The sequence below is a fragment of the Mixophyes fleayi genome, chromosome 2 (assembly GCF_038048845.1).
Source record: "Mixophyes fleayi isolate aMixFle1 chromosome 2, aMixFle1.hap1, whole genome shotgun sequence".
Lineage (NCBI taxonomy): Eukaryota > Metazoa > Chordata > Amphibia > Anura > Limnodynastidae > Mixophyes > Mixophyes fleayi.
The window spans coordinates 141,968,978-141,988,703 of record NC_134403.1 but is presented as its reverse complement, the minus strand read 5'-3'; the positions used below and the strand labels follow the sequence as shown (position 1 = coordinate 141,988,703).

General features: G+C 35.6%; 1 protein-coding gene across 3 annotated transcripts in view; it reads left to right on the top strand.

Annotated features, from left to right (window-relative positions):
* GABRG3 (gamma-aminobutyric acid type A receptor subunit gamma3) overlaps positions 1-19,726 on the top strand; it is a 515,770-nt gene that overhangs the window by 326,945 nt on the left and 169,099 nt on the right. For all 3 annotated transcript variants that reach the window (XM_075200111.1, XM_075200109.1, XM_075200110.1), the window contains exon 5: positions 3,396-3,478. In XM_075200111.1, the coding sequence (XP_075056212.1) occupies positions 3,396-3,478 (83 nt within the window). The remainder of the gene's footprint in view (positions 1-3,395; positions 3,479-19,726) is intronic.

The window sequence follows — 19,726 nt, the reverse complement described above, 5'->3', positions numbered from 1 at the left end:
CGTGCTGCAATATTGCATAGTCCAATAAGCTTTAGATTGCTGCATGTGTGGCCAGAAACCACTGAGACTAGATACTGATCCCATGAAAATCTAATTATTGGGCATGTTGTTAAATGTGGTTTGAGGATATATGCCTGTGTGTGTAATCTCCTACTGAATACGCTAATTGGCCCCAATGAGGCTGAAACCCGGTTCCTACTTCCTTTGGCCAAATTGAACACTAATCTTGTCACTTGCTGCAATCTATGTATATCCAGCTTTAGACAGAAACAAGCAAGGAAAGGAAAAACCCCACAAACCTGTCAGACATACAAATACAAAGCACTGATGTGAGTAACAGAAGAATATTCTAAACAGAATACCTAAACTTATTCAGTAGATAGCAAGGCCCTCTGTCAGTATTTTTATTATTTAAGGTAGTGAAAACCCTAGTCTCTAAAAGAAAAAACTACTCAAAAAGGAACATCTCCAAATAAAATTTGAATTAGAATAAATTGTTACACAAACAGTTTTGTGTAAGTCAAGCACATTGGTGTGGCTAATCTACTTTCTAGTCTTTTCAGTATCTGCCCAGCATCTCCCATAATAATGAGCAAAAACCTGCTCTGCTCATTATCAATGCCATGTTATCATGTGTCAGCTAAAGAGTAGCACAAGTTGAAAAAAGAAACAGAAAATTACAAACAGATGTTGCACTTTGCCTCCAGATATTTCTAGTTGTAAATTATCCCATAATTCTTTGTGTGAAAGCTAGAGCCAATGTCATTGGCCAATTGATGCTCTGGAGCACACACATTAAATAAACACTGTAGGCCTGAGTCATTAAGAAGAGCAAAGCATAAAAACTTTAAATTCCAGTGTAAGAATAAAGACATCACATATTTGTGTGCTACATAAAAATTCAGCCAGTATTTTCCTTATGTGCAAAATAATTATTATTCATTATTATTAATTTTTATTTATAGGGCGCCACTAGGTGTCCGTAGCGTCATACAGGGACAGACGAAATTACAATACGAGGAGAGACAGCACAGTACAGTAAACAATAAGCACAGTAACTCCGAGAGCTCAAAGCACAGCTAGGGGCAGGGGGGGGGGGGAGAGGGGAAGGTCCGCATACGACGGAGCCCAAGAAGGAGGGTACGGATGACAGGGAGACCCCCAGGGGGGAGAGGAGGGAGCAAGAGGGGACGGGGGGAAGAGGGTCCAAGAGGAGGAGGGCAAGGTAGCTTGAGAGCAGAGTTAAAAGTGGTGAAGACAGGAGGAGAGGTGACCCTGCTCAAAGGAGCGTACAAACTAAGGGGTGGGGTAGACAGACAGGGAGACACGAGGGAGAGAGGGAGAGAAGGAGGAACAGAGGAGAAGGATAAGGGAAGGGGAATGAAGGGGAAGAGGCAGAAGAAAAGGTAGGAAATTAAGTGGGAGACTGGAAGGCTTTGAGAAAAAGGTGGGTTTTTAAAGCCCGTTTGAAACTGGACAGATTAGAGGAAGTTCTGATGGAGGGAGGGAGCTTGTTCCAGTGGAGGGGGGCAGTGCGGGCGAAGTCTTGGATACGCGCATGGGAAGAGGTGATCAGGGGGGAAGAGAGGCGACGGTCATTGGCAGATCGGAGATGGCGAGATGGGGCATGAATAGAGAGGAGGGTGGAGATGTAGGGTGCAGTGGAGTTGGCGAGGGCCTTGTATGTAAGAGTGAAATAATTTGCACCCCTTGCATAGTAACATGGGGCCTGATTCATTAAGGATCTTAAATGAAGAGGCATCTTATTTCAGTCTCCTGGACAAAACCATGTTACAATGCAAGGGGTGCAAACTAGTTTTCTGTTTTGCACATAAGTTAAATACTGACTGTTTTTTCATGTAGCACACAAATACTTGATAGCCTATTTGTACACTGAAATTTAAAGTTGATATTTGTGTGCTACATGAAAAAACAATCAGTATTTAACTTATGTGCAAAACAGAAAACTAGTTTGCACCCCTTGCATTGTAACATGGTTTTGTCCAGGAGACTAAAATAAGATACCTCTTCATTTAAGATCCTTAATGAATCAGGCCCTTAGTTTGTCCAGGATCAAGCTTACTCTTTTTTTGTTCTTTGCTCTCCTTAATGACTCAGGCCCTACTAGCATATATAATAAATGGTCCATTCTGAAATTTCTACATAATAGTTGAAAACAAGTTAACTATCATATTATGCTAACCAATTTCTGGGCAGATTGTTTAGGAAGGTGAGTGGTAAATTGTCTGCATCTACAGTGGGAACCATAAGGCTAAGAAATTACTTTGGTTTTATGTTACAGTTTTTCTCCTATTAAATTTTAGCAACACTATTTTCTAATATTGTACACAGTACCAAAGCCTTCTCAGAGAACTCGTTATTTGAAGAATCCAACATTAAGTTTGCATGATAATTGCACAACTGACTGTAAAAGCTGGCCACAAATGTGCAGATCCTGTCACTTGGCCTGAACAGTGTCATAGTTGACCACTTGTGTGTGCACCAAACTGAATTAAATTCCTCCGTTCAACATTCTAGCTGGGTCACATTGAGAACACATTTTGTGGCCTGTTAGTGCGGTGGGAATATGACTGCACACACATAATTCAGTAGCCAGTAGCAGCACTCTTCAAACAACGTATACAGACATGTCAGATAAAGAGGCAACATATTTAGTAGACTTATCATCAGGTAATATGCTCCTTTTGGAGCTTTGCTTGTAGCAATATAAGGCCAAGTGCCTAATATCGCTGTCTGTGTGACCAGCGTATATGCAGCATTAACTTAATTGTTGTTTGTGTTTTAGATAAAAATAATCTTTTGTAATACACTTTTAAATATCCCATTTGTATATATGAACTTATGGTGTAAATTTTTATGTTTTAGTTTGGGATTTTAATTATCATCATCATCATCAACATTTATTTATATAGCGCCAGCAAATTCCGTAGCGCTTTACAATTGGGAACAAACATTAATAAGACAATACTGGGTAATACATACATACAGAGAGGTAAGAGAACCCTGCTCGAAAGCTTACAATCTATAGGACAATGGTAGTTAGAAACACAAGGGCATGTGCTACATCATATTGCACAATGGACCAGCCAGACTGCAAAGGTAAAAGTACTGAGTGGGCTATGTGTGTTGCAATGTTGGTCAGAAGGTTGTTGTCTTGCGTTAGCAGTGTAGAGGATGGCAATAGGGTAATCTAGGGAAATTAAGATGATGGTTGAGGAATATCATAACTGAATATCATTACTGAGTACATACTTGTGAGGTGGTCTCTGTGTTGCTTTTTGTATTTTGTGAAAGCTTCTGTTTTGTACATAAATGAGAGTGTGTCATATTTTCATTTTCTCTGATTCGTAGAGTGATGCATGATCTCTTTCTAGGCTCACCATCAATGCTGAATGTCAACTACAGCTGCACAACTTTCCCATGGATGAACATTCGTGTCCACTCATATTCTCAAGCTGTAAGTATTCAGTTTGTGTCTAAGAGATGCTCACTTGCTGAGATCTGTGTAACATTTTAGAAGAATTTAATTAAATACTGAATGTGTGCTACATTTGCACTAGGTTTCAAGGTCACAGTAAAACGTGCCTATATATTGATATCTTGACATGTGTTTTCTGCTTTTCCTGTTGTGTCAGTCTGGCTGTTAAAGATTTTGTTCACATGTAACATAGAACTGCTGTATAATTACACGCTTGATGTGTTTTGGTTTAAGTAAAGGGTTTGTCCACATTTTTATACCCCCTCCTCTATGTAGCCCTTCCATGGGATCTCATTAAGACTAGTGTTTACATTGGAGTGGGCTTAGTTAAATTTTAATTTGAATTAATTTAATTATTTACAATTTGTTACTTAAAAGTGTGAAAAAGGACTTATTAATTACATGAACTATAGAGACAAAGGGGAAGCTATAGAGGAGCATGGAAGATTTTGTTACTATGGACAAACAGTTAAGGGCATATAAACTCTGTATCAGAGCAGGAATATATTATACAAATGGAACTAATTATATATCAATGTAAAACTTGCTTCCTGCAAAGTGTTATGTGGACAATCCTTGCCAAGTTAGAGAGCACTGAAGTTTTAAAAGTTCATGCAATAACAGATCTCACCACTTACCAGCCAATATTGTATATTATTTAATTCATCATCACGTTTAAGATATAAAAGGTAATCCAGTCACAAAATATACTGACCCTATTTCAATAAAATAAAAAAATAAAAAAATAGATAATTTAGATAGATTAAAACACAAAAAAGTTCAGCGCTTAACAGAGAAACTATTCAGTTATTTGGAATATATTGATTTTAAATGGAACTATTGTCAGGACTTTACTACAAAACTAACATTAATGCCCTAAACTGTGAACTGCTTTCAATTGCTGAACCAGTTTTATGAGATTAAGATTAAGAGGAAACTACTGTAGCCAACTGTCGTTTTACAGGCCTTTTCGTATAGCAGATTATTCACCTTATTCATTCAATCCTGCTCCTTATTGTATCCAAACAATTTAAACTTTACTGAAGAATGCTCCAACATGTCCTGACAAACTTTGTAACAGGTGTATACTGTTACAAAAGCAGTCTTTTCAAATTAATACAGATCATTGAACCATTCTCAATTAGAAGATTCATCTTCTATAATTGTACTGTAGAACATCAGAATTTCGGTGAACACCAGCTTAGCTGTTACATAGAATGGATCTATATAATTGCTTTGTTTATGCTTATTGCTGCTAAATTGATTGGATTTAATACAGTATATGGTATGTTGTGTATAGGTCCTTGATATTATTATTATTATTATTATTGTTATTATTATTATTATTATTATTATTATTATTATTATTATTATTCATAAAATGATGTGCTACAGTGATTAGTTTTGATGCAAATAAATATTTTAATACCTTTTTATTCAACATAGTTTTTCAAAAAGCTCATCCCCACTCCCCCTACTAAAATCTGTTTGTTTTTTTATAATTTTATTTATTTACATATTTATGTTCTTATTTATTATTTGTACTCCTGATTCAAGTGCTTATCGTTTTTTTGGATTTTAGCTGGTGGGTCTAATGTACTTATGTTATATACATATTTTTGATATTTAGCATCTATAGAGAGCTTTTCATTTTTATCTACTTATATTACTGTTCATAAAATACATTTTATTCCTACAAAACACACACCTCACAAAAAAAACTAAAAAAATAAAAATAAATGTATCACACTTAAGGCATTGCTACCAAATACTTGCTTTTTTCCAGATTCAACTCAAAAGTGGCACAAGCAAATATTGAGGAAAATAGGTATACATGTAGTTAAAAGTTGCTTTTTATTTTCTTGCCAAACCAGACTAAATCTAGACAGAGTTTCATGAGGTATGTATAAGCCTTAAAGTTTTTCTTGATATTTATGCATAAATAAATGATCTGTCATTTTGTATGTATAATTTGTTTTTAAAAAATAGAAATTAAAAGCGATATATTACATATTTAATAAAGTGTAAATAACAAAATCATGATAGAAATATTTTGAGTAAAGTAATCATTCTCCTGCAAATTCATATGATACATATCCTGGTTCTCAACAGGTATAATAAAATAGCTGATACCAAATGCACATTACTTCTGGTGAGCAAAATGGATAACTTGCAAAGAAAAAGAATGACAATGACTATTAGAATATATATGCAAACTCCATAAATTTTGTCTTATTAATTAATTTAAGTCCTTGGCCCTACAGTTCTATGTCACGTCTCCCATTGACTTAGACATACTCTGCTCACACCCATTCTATAGGATCTTTCATTTGACCTTATTTATCCTGATAATCTATCATCTATTTTGCTGTTCTTACTCATCTCACCCATAATCCTCCACTGAGACTGCCCTTACTAAATTCACCAATTGTTTGTTAATTTCCAAGTCCAAAAACTTTTATTCCTTGGCTACAATTCTGGAAATTTCAGAAGTTTTTGACACTGTTGACCATCCGATTCTCATACCTCTTCACTCTTGACCTATATTTCAGCCCTTTCATGATGTTTTGTTCCAACCTTTCTTATGACAAATGTTATTTTTCATGCAACCTAAAGGCATTGTCTGATGACTGAATCTTAATTTATACATTCTCCGTTGGTAATATAATAAACTCTTATGGTTTCTAGTACTGATGAAAATGAAATTACTATCCATAGCCCTCAGTCCTTAACATCTTCTATCACTGATATATAAACTATACTGCAATTTCAATTTATATGTCCAACTACTTTCTAAAAGTGAACTTATTTAAAACAGAACTAACAATCTTTCATCACAGTAACATCATTCATGCATTTTAGAGGTAACCTTTGACTCTCCTTTCAAATCACCTTCAGTGGCATAACAACTACCATTGCAATGGGTGTGGTGGCTATGGGGCCCAAATGTCAAAGGGAACCATCAGTGCCAGTCCATGTGCTGCAAGGTCCCCACTCTGATCTTCTGAGTAAGTGCAGGGATCAGCACATGTTCAATGAAGCCTTGTTTAAGCTGTCAGCTATGGAACTGAAAGCTCAAATTGGACTACACTGCACAAACAGAGCAAAAGCCTCTGAAAGATGGATCAACATTACAACTACTCCCCAGATATTGCTATGTGGCATGGCTAAGGAAAGTTTCACCTCTGCGCTTCTCTGACATAGAGTGTTTCTAAAGCCTTAGGCCACATACTCATAATGCATTACGTTGACTATGTAATTTCTTCCAATTGAACCTTCCATCACAGACTGTCTCCACTTCAGTCAATCATGAGCGCTATTTCCAGCTGCTCTGTTGCTATGGATGAAGTTCAATCTACTATGCTTAATGTATAAATCAATTCCCAATTGTACACCAATACATGTAGCAAGTAATATCTCACCTGCTCATTACACACTTTCCGAGACCTCTCTTCTCTTCTCTTTTTACCTTTTCACATGCTTTCCTTAAGGACTACTCCAAAAGAAATCTCTGGAATTTTATCCATTACACTTTCCCCAAGCTTTTCAAATTGTAATTGGTTACTGAAAACCCGTCTTTTTAGAGAAGCCTATTCTGACTTATCTTAACCTACCACTCTTCTCTAACATTTTCCCATCAGGTTGCCCGCTTGGCCCACACTTTGTCACTTTTTCCCTTTACATTGCAAGCTCTTGTAAGCAGGGCCCTCTTAACCCTCTCATTTTGGTTTAAACAAATAGGTGATATCTGTATAAATGTTTTACACCTTATTCAGTGCAATGGAAAAACACATTATAAATACAGTATATTTTAGCTAACTTATGTGTTTTGAATATTAAAGTTTAAGAATATTTTTTAAACAATAAATTTGCTCGTAGGAAACAGTGTTCTATTACAAGTGCTTCTTCAAATCAGTTAGTAGTAGAAAGTATAAATATTATTTAAAGAACTTGTTCATCTATGCGTATATCTTTCTACCAGATCCGCCAACTGGTATTCAAATTGAAAAATCATTATTCAAAAAAGTATAGTACTGCATGTATTATGCACACAATCTTCTCAACTTTAAATACATTTGATTTGGATTTATGTATTTAAAATATACTGACAAATGAAATTCTTGCTACTTTTATGTAAAAAAATTAGTATGAAGATGGTGACTTTATGCTATTAATGATCATAATTTTAATTATTAAGAATGTGGTTATAACCTGATTTTATTTTACAAAGGTTACTCTACATGTTTTCCAGCTTCAACTAGCATCAAAATGTGTGCATTGAATGACACTGATGGCTAAACCTATTGCTGTTGTTTGAGACATAACATCATTGTCTGAATTTAGAGTTTTAATAACTGAAGATGCAGTTCGGGGCTGGCAAGTGCAAGTTGCGTACTTGTTTGTAAGTAAATGAGGAATACTATATTCAGTATAAATGCCCTCACAGTGGTTCTTTTAAAAGAACCCAAAGTAACAAGCTGCTGATCTGTGCTCCAATCCACACTATGACGAAGAGTAGTGGTGAACACGGCGTCTTAAGGAGAGATCTATCAAAAATCAATTTTGTTTAGACGTTAATATTGCCTAAAAGGCCATATTGTATGATGCTATGGAAAATATTGTTACTTTCTAACTGTTAATAATAACAATAATTTGCAATGTTCTGTTAGTTCAATGTTGTTATGACACAGAATTTAATTCAAACACATCAAACAAAACTTAAAATTTACAGGAAATACAAAGATATATATACTGGCACTGGTAACAGCTCTAGTTTGGTTGATTACATTTCAGAAATATATTTCTGGTTGAAATGACTAATTAATTACAAAGCATGTCCCACGGTGATAAATATGACCACCAATCTAATTGTATTACTATAGATGGTGTTCGTGCTTTTGCTTAATAATTGAAACAGAGTTTTACCGTAAATACATTACATTTATACATATAAAAACATTTCTTAGTTTTTGTAAAATATCATACCTGCAACTGCACAATGTAAAACATAATATCATATTTTACAACATTCTGCTAAGTGTTACAAATTAACTAATTTAATATTTCATACATTAATAGAATATCCTGCAGCTCTCATTTGCATGATACTGCATACCTGAGCTTTCAATGGGATAATAAGGAACAACATGGAAGTTGAAAGATAATATTTAGTTAGATAAAGCATTTTTCAGATCAGCACATAAAGCCAACTGGAGTTATACATTGATCAAATCAAGCTGTGCTTAAAAAATATTCTTCATCTATCAAACATATAGCCAATGGCAGAATGATGACACAGATGTAGATTTTAACGCTGCTTGGATTTAAAAGTGTCTGGAAAAGAAGAAACACTTACTGGAGGGGAAAAGCAATGGATCCAAACAGTAAAACAATAAAACAAACCACTTGAGTTAATGGAAAACAAAAAGGTATTGATACAATTAAACTAAAGTCTAATTTCACAGTCTAGTTGATAGTGCATGTTGATAATTAACGTTTAACAAAAGCAGATGGCTAGGTATCTAATAATTTGGAATATTTTATATTATTTTTGTGATGTAAAACTGATTTATTTTCTTTCCTAATCATGCATAAAAGGGTAGTTGCACAATGAGCAAACTAATATTAACATTCTATAAATCACTGGTTAGACCCCAATATTAATAGAGATGGGGGTCTCCATTAACTATAACGACTGACTAGACATGTTGGCTTTGTTTGAAAAAAGCAGAGTGTTATTAACTTAATTAAAATGTATAAACTTCAAAATCAATAAAATGTCTTGCCTAATGCATTTTCCCTATGACTGAGCACTTAACATGTGGCCATCCACTACAATTGGATTAAAGATTATTTAGCTATCAGCATAGGAAAAAATATTTCACTATGAACATTTTGACAAGGGAATTCCTTAACAAGGAACAAAATTTGTTTCTTTTTTTTTTTTTAGTCGTAAAGAAATTACATGCTATTATTCAAATACAAGTGGATCTCAAGAAATGTTTCCATTTGAATATGGGTATAACTACACTCTGGCTCTACGGTACTTGCCGTATGCAGACAGACTGCAGAATACGCACAATGCATATGTGCACTATAAAGTCCCATCGGAACAAAAGAAAAAAATAGTTAAATACATTAACACCTCTTCATACTATAATCATTAACAAAAAAAATAAAAAAAAGTTTGAATAATTTTTATTACATAACATACATACATCAGGATGTTATTAATGCATACTGTACATAAAATGCATTTATACAGTTGCTATTAATTGCAAACACAGGCATGCATACGTGTCCATCATCACTATCAACCAGTACTTATATCTGCCTTGTATCTGATGTAACTGATATGACTAAAAATCACATACCTCAGAGAGGGCCAGAGATTGAATCTGATGAATGTGTGTGCGCTACACCTTGGCATGTCCTTAATGTACATTGTATGCGTGCACATGCCCCTGCCTTCCCCCATTTCAACCTTCAAATTGTAGGATGTCGGAAATGTCATTTGCATTCAGGGGCTGGCTAAGGGGCATTTGTCCCCCGGGCTAGTTCCAAAGTGGGCTACCTTACACTTGGGCATTTGGCTACCTACATTTTTTTTCCTTTAATATTTTCTAAATAGGCTACTGAGCCCAGTCTCGCCTCCTGGGCTAATAACAGCAAGCCCCTGTTTGCATTTAAATTGCATGCACTTGCCTTCACTGGTATATAGCCCTTTTCTGAGCATGTGCAGAGAAATTTCACACAAAATTCAGCACACAATCGAACTTATGTTCAAACATAAATTAGGCCCATTATGTTTAGGCACTTCACATAATTATATATAGGCCTTTGGTAGCATATTATCACATAGATACAAATACTTATATAGTATATACTTATGTATGAACATGTATGATGTATTATGAGGCTAGTTACTGGTTATATATACACATGCAGGTATAATAATGTATGGGCCCACTGCTGGCATGATCAGTTGTATTGTTCTGTTGTGTGTGTGATGAATGGACAGATAGCACTGAATAACCATTCTCAGTGTAGCTAGAAGCAATATGAAAAGTTAAGTTTAGAGCAGTAGGTGGAAAAGAATGTGTTTTCAAGGCTATATTTTCATTAATTTTTTTGGGTCGTTAGTTTAATATTATTTGAGCACATAGGTAATGTTTGGGGGGCAGGGCTTTGATAGAAATGTATTTTGTTAGGTGGAACAATGTGTGTATGCGCTTGAATATACATTTTTGCTCACCAAATTGTGTATGCATACATCCGTATACTCGTTTCTGCAAGTTGTTAAATTACGTCTCTTTATTACTAAAGAAGTGGAATGAGAAAGGACAGGCAAGCATATGCTGAGTACAGTAAGATACACAAATAATTGCGACACAAATAGATGTGGACCCATCCGCAGTAATGCCTTTTAAGGGTTTCTTTCAGGTGCTGGAGGGCTATTGTAACGATACGCAAAGGTGATAATGGCTATCAGCAGCACTATTTATCCAGTTCTTATTAGCTGATTGTGTATTTAACCCTCCAGCTGATGGTGCTTAAATCATTCTTAGCATTGATACTACATTATATTAAGTTGCGGCCCTATGTTTGCATTACTTTCCATTTTTAGTACTGCAGGAAAAAAGTTTCCCATCCTTTTTAAATGGGAAAATAACAAATATTTGTACTTAATTTAATTTTATTTAATTTAAATTTGCATTTAATTACATTGTAGATTGAAAATACCACTTTCCACATTTATTAATAACTGACCAAACACTATTCTCTCCTGTGTATATCAAACCTCATTACATTATGATATTCTGTGCAAATAGAGTAATGTATTTACTACAAGCATTGTCAAGCCTCACACCTCTACACTATCTTTTTGCTATAAAGTGGCATAAGTATATCCACTTGCTTACGTGTGCCTTTTGCTAAGTATATTTGGTCCTACATGAGCTCCTTATTATTTAATTATTAAAACATTTTATTGTGTTCTTATAAGAATATATACAGGGAGTTCTTGGAGACCAGACTATAGTAATTTTGTGTGATGTGATGGTGAATACAGATATCATCTAGACAATAACACTAGGGGGTAAATGTATCATACCCCGGTTTTGTCAACTCCCGCGAGTTCGGCGTCTTCGCAGCTTAAATTGAAAGCGCGCTGCCTTGTAAAGGGAAACTTCCTTTACAAGGCAGCGCCGCTTTAAATTTAAGCTGCAAAGACGCCGAACTTGCGGGACTTGACAAAACCGGGGTATGATACATTTACCCTTAGATCTGCCTTACAAACATCCTATACAGCTTCAATTTCAGAAAAATCAGATGGTTGCCTAGCTGGACAGGGATTTGGGGAACCTAAAACACTGAATGACTTATATAATGTAACCCATTCAGTGTAATTCTTTTCACTGTGAGGAGGCCCCAGTTCTGAAAAGGAGGGGCAATAACACACAGCTTCCTTCCTGTGAAGCTGCTGGCTGTTACCCCTCCATGTTGGAAATGGGCTGGTAGTGCAGCACTGGCCTATGTTGTCACACTCTAATGCCGCACTACCAAGAGGAGGAGATGCCTATGGGTGGGTGAGGATATTAGATTTTAATTGTGATACACTCTTCTTCAGCCTGGAACTACTACTGCACAGTTTAGTCTGCTTACCTTTGTCCAGTGAGAATTAATAGCTAATGTGAGATAAGGAGAATTATTTAGTTACACTGTAAACAGTAGATTCTTCCTAAATCTCATTTACACTGTGCGATTGAATGTATTGACTCAATCAAGTCTTATCTGACTCATGTGACAGCAAATATTTTTACATATTGTTCAATCCTTAATTGTATTATAGTTTGCATACTATAAACACAATTTTATTGTTCCTCGCTTGTACAGTGAATTAATGAAGATTAAATTCTGTACATATATATATCTAATATATAAATGCTTAGTGGCATCTGTCTGTCTGTGTGTGTAAAAAAAAAAACAAGTTGCAGCGCCACCTGCTGGGCGGAGTTATACACTGACCTACTAAATTCTTAGTGTGTGTGGGGAAAAAAATTCAAAAAGGGCTGAAATTTGGTAGGGCTCAAACTCATTTCCGTGAGGTAATTTTACCTCATGAACACACATGTGTAGAGGCGTGCGTTAGTGTGTGTGTGTGTGTGTGTGTGTGTGTGTGTTCTATTTTCTCAGAAAGGGCTCATCCAATTCACCTGAAATTTGGTATACTAACACTATTTGACAAAAAAATTAGAATAGTCAAGTCAGTTAACTTCCATCATCCCCCCTTCCCCCCGTGGGAGGGGTAGTAAAGGCTAAATTTACGAGTTGAGGGGTCAAACTCATTTTCGTGAGGTAATTTTACCTCATGAACACACATTTAAAAAGGCCGCTTGTGTCTGGAAGTAATGCTCTTCCCCTGAGGAGGCCTGGGCTAGGCCCAAATGCATGACAAGAACCTTTTTAAGACCTTAAGTAGCTTGATTTGACTAGAATGCATGAGTATCATGCACGGGTTAACTTGTATGTATATATATATATATATATATATATATATATATATATATATACAGCACTGTGTACTAAATTATTCTCTGACTTTCACTTAGTTCCACAACTGATTATATTTTTGTTATCGATGGTGTTGTTGATAAATCCAACTAGTAAAAAAATAGTTATTGAAATGTAAGGACATATATATTTACTCTACAATTCTAATATAGGTTTTGCCATGTTACTCAGACAAATGACATGCATCTTGCTCCTGATGAAATTAAGTGGTTAGAGGTGCATATTTAGGCATGGATGGCTCAATCAATGACAAACACTTGTTTGAACCATTGCATCTGGTGACCATTATTATTTACAGGCTCCACATTACTGAATTTGCAGAATCTTGAAACTTGATATATTATTATGATCATAGCTATAATCTATTTGGGATGAATGATTCGGAGGATTCATTTGATTGTCTTAATAGCGTCAGGAATTGTCCAACTGTGAGCTTAAATTGCTTCCTTTCTTACTGCAGAATTTGTTTTATCTTTCTCTAGATGTACATAGTTAGCATTTAGGAAACGTTGAAATTGATGGAATTGTACATTTTTTAATCTCAATATCTGTTAATTATGATTTTATATGTAATTATATTTAGTCAAATGCAGTGTATCTGAAGGTCTACTCTAATAGTAAAACAATTACCTTCTATTCAAAGCTAAGACAAACTAATCAATTAAACCTTACTAACATATATGGTGTTCCTCAATATAAACTAATAAATACAAAGGATACAATTTGTATTTTCCCACATACCAGACACATTGATACTAATTTAGAAGGTAATGTAAAAATGCCCTGTTTGCGTAAGAGCAAAGATGTGTCTGCCCCCTTTTGTTTCCAAATCTACTGGTGCTTGAAGAGGCAGGTAAGCAAGTCATTCAAGCCCCTTAAACATGTCTCCAATTTTGACTTAAACATATACTTAAATTTGCTTTTCACAATGCTATTTTTGTGCATATCTCCACAATACATATACGAGATATATGTCTGAGGTGTCTCCACGTAGGTACAAATCACTGAGGCAAAGGATTAGGCACAAAATATAAAAGTGTGGTTAATTTGCATTGATATGTACATAACAACACACTAATAATAGCAAGACAATAATATTAGCAAATTACAGCCTTATGATTGCCTGCTCGCTAAACCTTGGTTGGTAGTTACCCTATGTGGGAATTATTCTCCGCTTCTGGTGTCTGTGTTCATTTTGAGATGAGAAGGTATGCGGTCCTATTGGGAGTCAATGCTGGCTGCAGCCTATGTTTCCTGGCCTGTCATATTGACTCACACAATGCCCTATGCCAAGGATTCTCCCCACTGATGGATCCGCAAATCCTGCAGAGTGTTTACAAAATCCAGAAGTCCCACTCTCTCAGCCATCTGCCATCATATTTTACACCCTAGTCACACTATTCAGAGACAAAATGTCTAGGTCCATGCACACAATTGGGTGTGTGTGATCAGATTAACCGCTGCTCAATCAATGAATATTATCTGGTGTTAAACAAGAGATTCACTATAGCCCTACACAAATGTTATTAGGCTCCCACCTTCCTGGAGACAAACATCTTGAATTAGTCTCAGTATGTCTGGGTCTCTCAATAATGATTGTGTGGATCATCTGTTTAACCGCTCAGCTGCACAATGTCAGCACCTGGGTGTTGTAGTGCCACAAGACCTCTTTCACAGTGTTGATTAACTATATGTGAATGCAGCAGTACTTCCACAAATATTATAACATTGGATATATACAGTGGCACAAACAGCATATTCCTGCACATTGCAATAAACCATATAATATAAATGTACTTTGCACAATAATTGCATTTAGACATCACTGTCCATGATGCATAACAAAATACATCAAATTCCTTTGCCCCTTTTGACTGGACAGTAACTGTAACATACATCAACCACAACAATAAAATCACCTGCCTAATATTGTGTAGGTTCCAATCGTTCCACCAAAACAGCTTTGACCCATCAAGGAATGGACTCCACAAGGACCTGTGAAGATGTTAGCATGGCTCTGACTTATTTTTCCACCACATCCCACAGATGCTTGGGATCTGGGGAATTTGGAGGACAAGTCAACATCTTGAACTCTTTGTCATGTTCCACAAACCATTACTGAACAAATTTTTTTGCAGTGTCGCAGGTCGTATTATCCTGCTTAAATAAGCCACTGTCATCAGGGTATACTGTTGCCATGAAGGGGTGTACTTGGTCTGCAACAATGTTTAGTTTGTTGGTACGTGTCAAAGTAACATCCCTATGAATGCCAAGACCCAAGGTTTCCCAGCAGAACATTGCCTAGAGCATTACACTGGCTCCACCATCCTGGCTTCTTCCCATAGTGCACACAAATGGCATACACACCTGGTCATTCACATACTGTTAAAGAAAACATGATTCATCAGATCAGGCCATCTTCTTCTATTGCTCTATGGTCCAGCTCTGGCACTCATGTGCCCATTGTAGTTGCTTTCAGCGGTAGACAGGGGACTGCATGGGCACTCTAACCGATCTGTGGTTACACAGCACCATATGCAGCAAGTTACGATGCACTGTGTGTTCTGACACCTTTCTCATCATCATCATAGCCAGTAGTAACTTTTTCAGCAATTTGTGCTATAGTAGCTCTTATGTGACACTGGACCAGACGGGCTAGCTTTTGCTCCCTACCTGCATCAATGAGCCTTGAGCACCCATGACCCTGTCGTCGGTTCACTGGTTGTCCTTTCTTGGACTACTTTTGGTAGGTACTAATCACTGCATATCAGGAACACCCCACAAGACCTGCAGTTTAGGAGATGCTCTGACTTAGTTGTCTATTCATTACAATTTGGCCCTTGTAAAAGCTGCTCAGACCTTACACTTGCCCATTTTCCTGCTTCCAACACATCAACTTCATGAGCTGTGTTATTCAGTTCCACTTTTCCGTGATTTTAATGTTGTATTGTATATTTGTATCAGAAGTCTAGGTGGGTTGGTATATGGAGGTATGCCATACCACCACTTCACTTTTCTTTCTGCCTTGATTATAAAGCTATAAAATTCCATTTACTTACAATTATTCATGTCATCACTTCTAAATTTCCATATCACAATATTTAAATTTCCACTTTGACCACTGATTTGTACCATAATAAATGAAAAGTGATGAAAGGACCAGGGATAAAAAGTAAAATACCTCATCCCTATTAGTGTGAGAAATAAGGTATCATTTGTTTAGGTTATAAAGGACCTCTCATTTTGTGTTATATATAAGTATTCAATAAAAAAAATCCAATGCAAGATATATAACAAATTAATTATAAGCCTAAAATAGATACAAAATTAAATAATATCAGAAAGTTCTTGTATATATTGTCTACAGTATCTTATTTAGCTTTAAATGGAAAAACTGCAGTTAAATATAATGTGAATAGGGTATCATAAAATCATATATTAGGAAAGTATACATTAATAGGAAAATATCATATTAAAATGAAGAATATCACATTAATTGAGTTAAAACCATAAAATAGCACATGTGTAATAAATAATGTTTTAATATGGATTCAATTATATTATGTTTAAAAATATGTTAACTGTGCTTAGCATATAAATGAATATAATGAATCTAAGTAGCAGCTATAGAAAAAAGGGCCATCTCCCAAAACACAAAACTCCTTGATTTCCTGTTTCTTACAAGACAGGTTATATATATAATATTTGTATTTATTTTCATTTTTGGCTGGGTTCAATTTTCAGGAATCATTAATAACAATGATGACAATAAAATAAACAACACAAAATCTAAGAGTTCAGAATCTGAGAGATATTGACAATAAAAATGGATTACACTCCAATAAATAGTAATATTAATATACAAGTTTTTTTTAATAAATGCTGTTAATGTGAAGGAAGCTATTCCAGGTTCTCCTATGATGCAGCAGAATACAAGATATCTAATTAATCATTGTTGTTAACACTTGCTGAATGACAGTGTTTTCCAAAATGCTGAATAAATAGTAACAAATCAATATAAATTGAAACAATTTATGAACTTTTGCTTGCTAAGAAGCCTTCAAATGTAATGTCTCATTGTGAAATCCATTCTTTCAGAAATTCCATTAATTTAGACACTTCAGAGAAGTAATTTACATAGTAATCTAAATTGAAATCGAATTTAGGTCTTCCTCTTAAATGTGTGTCAAGAGGGAAGATCAACTTAGAAGACAGATGGAGCATTAAGGTTTCTTACTCAGAGTTACTGAATTGCCGAGTAGTACATGCAGCGATGGGTAGCAGAGGAGAGGAGGTTTGTATAAAAAATTCCTTTGTGCACACAGATGCTTCAGATTTTTACCTGTGCAGATTTAGGAAAGTGGAGGTGAGAACCTCCTTCCTTTCTCACCACTCTACTGTGTGGCTGCGGGATTAGGACTGTGCTGCATTGGGATTAGAACTGTCTCTCCGGCAGTGAATTCAAGGTACACCTTGCTGTGTGTAAATGATGTCAGTGAGTAAGATTGCATCTAACCATTCCTGGCTGTGTTTTCTTATCAGTCATGGGGAAGGAGATAAGTTAATTTGTGGAAATCCTGTCTTGTACTAAACTAGGCTGAGAAGGTGAGTCTGAAATGAGCCTCCATTAGTGTTTCTTATGTCCTATCATGCTCTGCCAGCAAAGCTCCTGTCTGTAGAGCAAGTTACCAGCTTCAAAGAAAGGGCAGTATAATACAGGCCCACTTCAATCACTGTGTCTAATGAAACTGCACTTTGGACTATATATCTATATCCCTAACATTGCCAAATTAAAAATTGTGTTTAAATTAAATAAATTTGATTTTTATTTTATGCATTTTTCTTTTTAAAGAAGAAAAGGTTTTGTATTATATTGAAAGAAAGAAAAAACACAGACATTTAGCTTGTCTGAATCATATACCCAATCTGTGTGTAGCTCACCTCAAAATAGAATAAAGAAAGTTACCTCTTTTCATCTTCTTCATCTTCAGATATATCCCTCACAAGTATCAGCCAATTACTTTTATCCACACCATTCTAATCTCCTATAACGATTGACCTTCCATACCAGCATCACACTGCTACCTCTTGTACAGCTCTTCATAAGTTTCCTCAATCACTCCCAACATTTTCTTATGTCTTACCTCATACACATTCCTATCCAACACCACATCAGTCTCCTTTCTCACACCATATATTTCTTACAGTAATATCTGTACACCTTTCACCTTGCTCAATCCTCTACTTTTCTACACTGTACATATTCTCATACTGTCTCCCATTCAACATCTTTCTTACTTCCCTCTTAGCTGTCTTTATTCAACCCATTCTACTTTAACTTGTACAAATAATTCAACCTTTTATTCATCCATGAATATTGTGCTCTCGTAATAACAGCCATTCTGAAACTATTCTTCCTAAACAAAACATCTACGCTCTCTTTCACACAATACCACTATTCAAGCACATCCACAAATTCATTTTTTCTCATCCACCACATTTCATAGAGCAACAAATCTCCATTTTCACTGTAACCATCAAACATACTCACATTCAACTTTCACAGCTCTCTGTCATACACACTTTCAATATAACACTTAATAAAACTGAAACAGCACTTAGTAGTTTCTTGAAAAGCCTAAACCCATGGGTGCAATCTCTAATCACATTGCAAATATTTAGTCACATTTAAACAATATACATAAAAATCATATGAGCTCAATATATATCTATATCTATCTATCTATCTATCTAAATATATATCTATAATATAAAAGCCTAGCGGCGTGTGTTAGTCTGTGTGTGGAAAAAAAAACCCAAGCTGCAGCGCCACCTGCTGGGCGGAGTTATACACTGACCTACTAAATTCTTAGCATTATCTAATGTATAAAAGTAAAAGCCTAGCGGCGTGTGTTAGTGTGTGTGTGTGTGTGTGTGTGTGTGTAAAAAACTATTTTCTCAGAAAGGGCTCATCCAATTGACCTTAAATTTGGTATACTGACATTATTTGACCAAAAAATTAGAATAGTGAAGTCAGTTAACTTCCATCATCCCCCCTTCCCCCCGTTGGAGGGGTAGTAAAGGCTAAATTTACGAGTTGAGGGGTCAAACTCATTTTCGTGAGGTAATTTTTCCTCATGAACACACATTAAAAAGGGCGCTTGCATCAGGAAGTAACGCTCTTCCACTGAGGAGGCCTGGGCTAGGCCCAAATGCATGACAAGAACCTTTTTAAGACCTTAAGTAGCTTGATTTGACTAGAATGCATGAGTATCATGCACGGGTTAACTTGTATATCTATCTATCTATCTATCTATCTATATATATATGTATATATGTATATATATATATATACATATATATATATATATATATATATATATATATATATATATAAACACGGTTTGTAGTCAATAAAAATCCTTTTCTAATTGTTACCTTGACAAAATATATTCCATGTGTCTTTGCTGAGAACTGAATCTTGTAAGCTGTGACTGTCGAGTGGCTGGATATAAAGTTATCTGAGTAATCACTTCTTCCGGGGTAATGCAATCAACACAGAGTTCCTCATAACGTAATTTAGGACTTAGTGTCTGCCAATTAGCAACTATGAAACTTGCGTAGGTTCTTGGCCTCCCAATATAGTAACCTCCT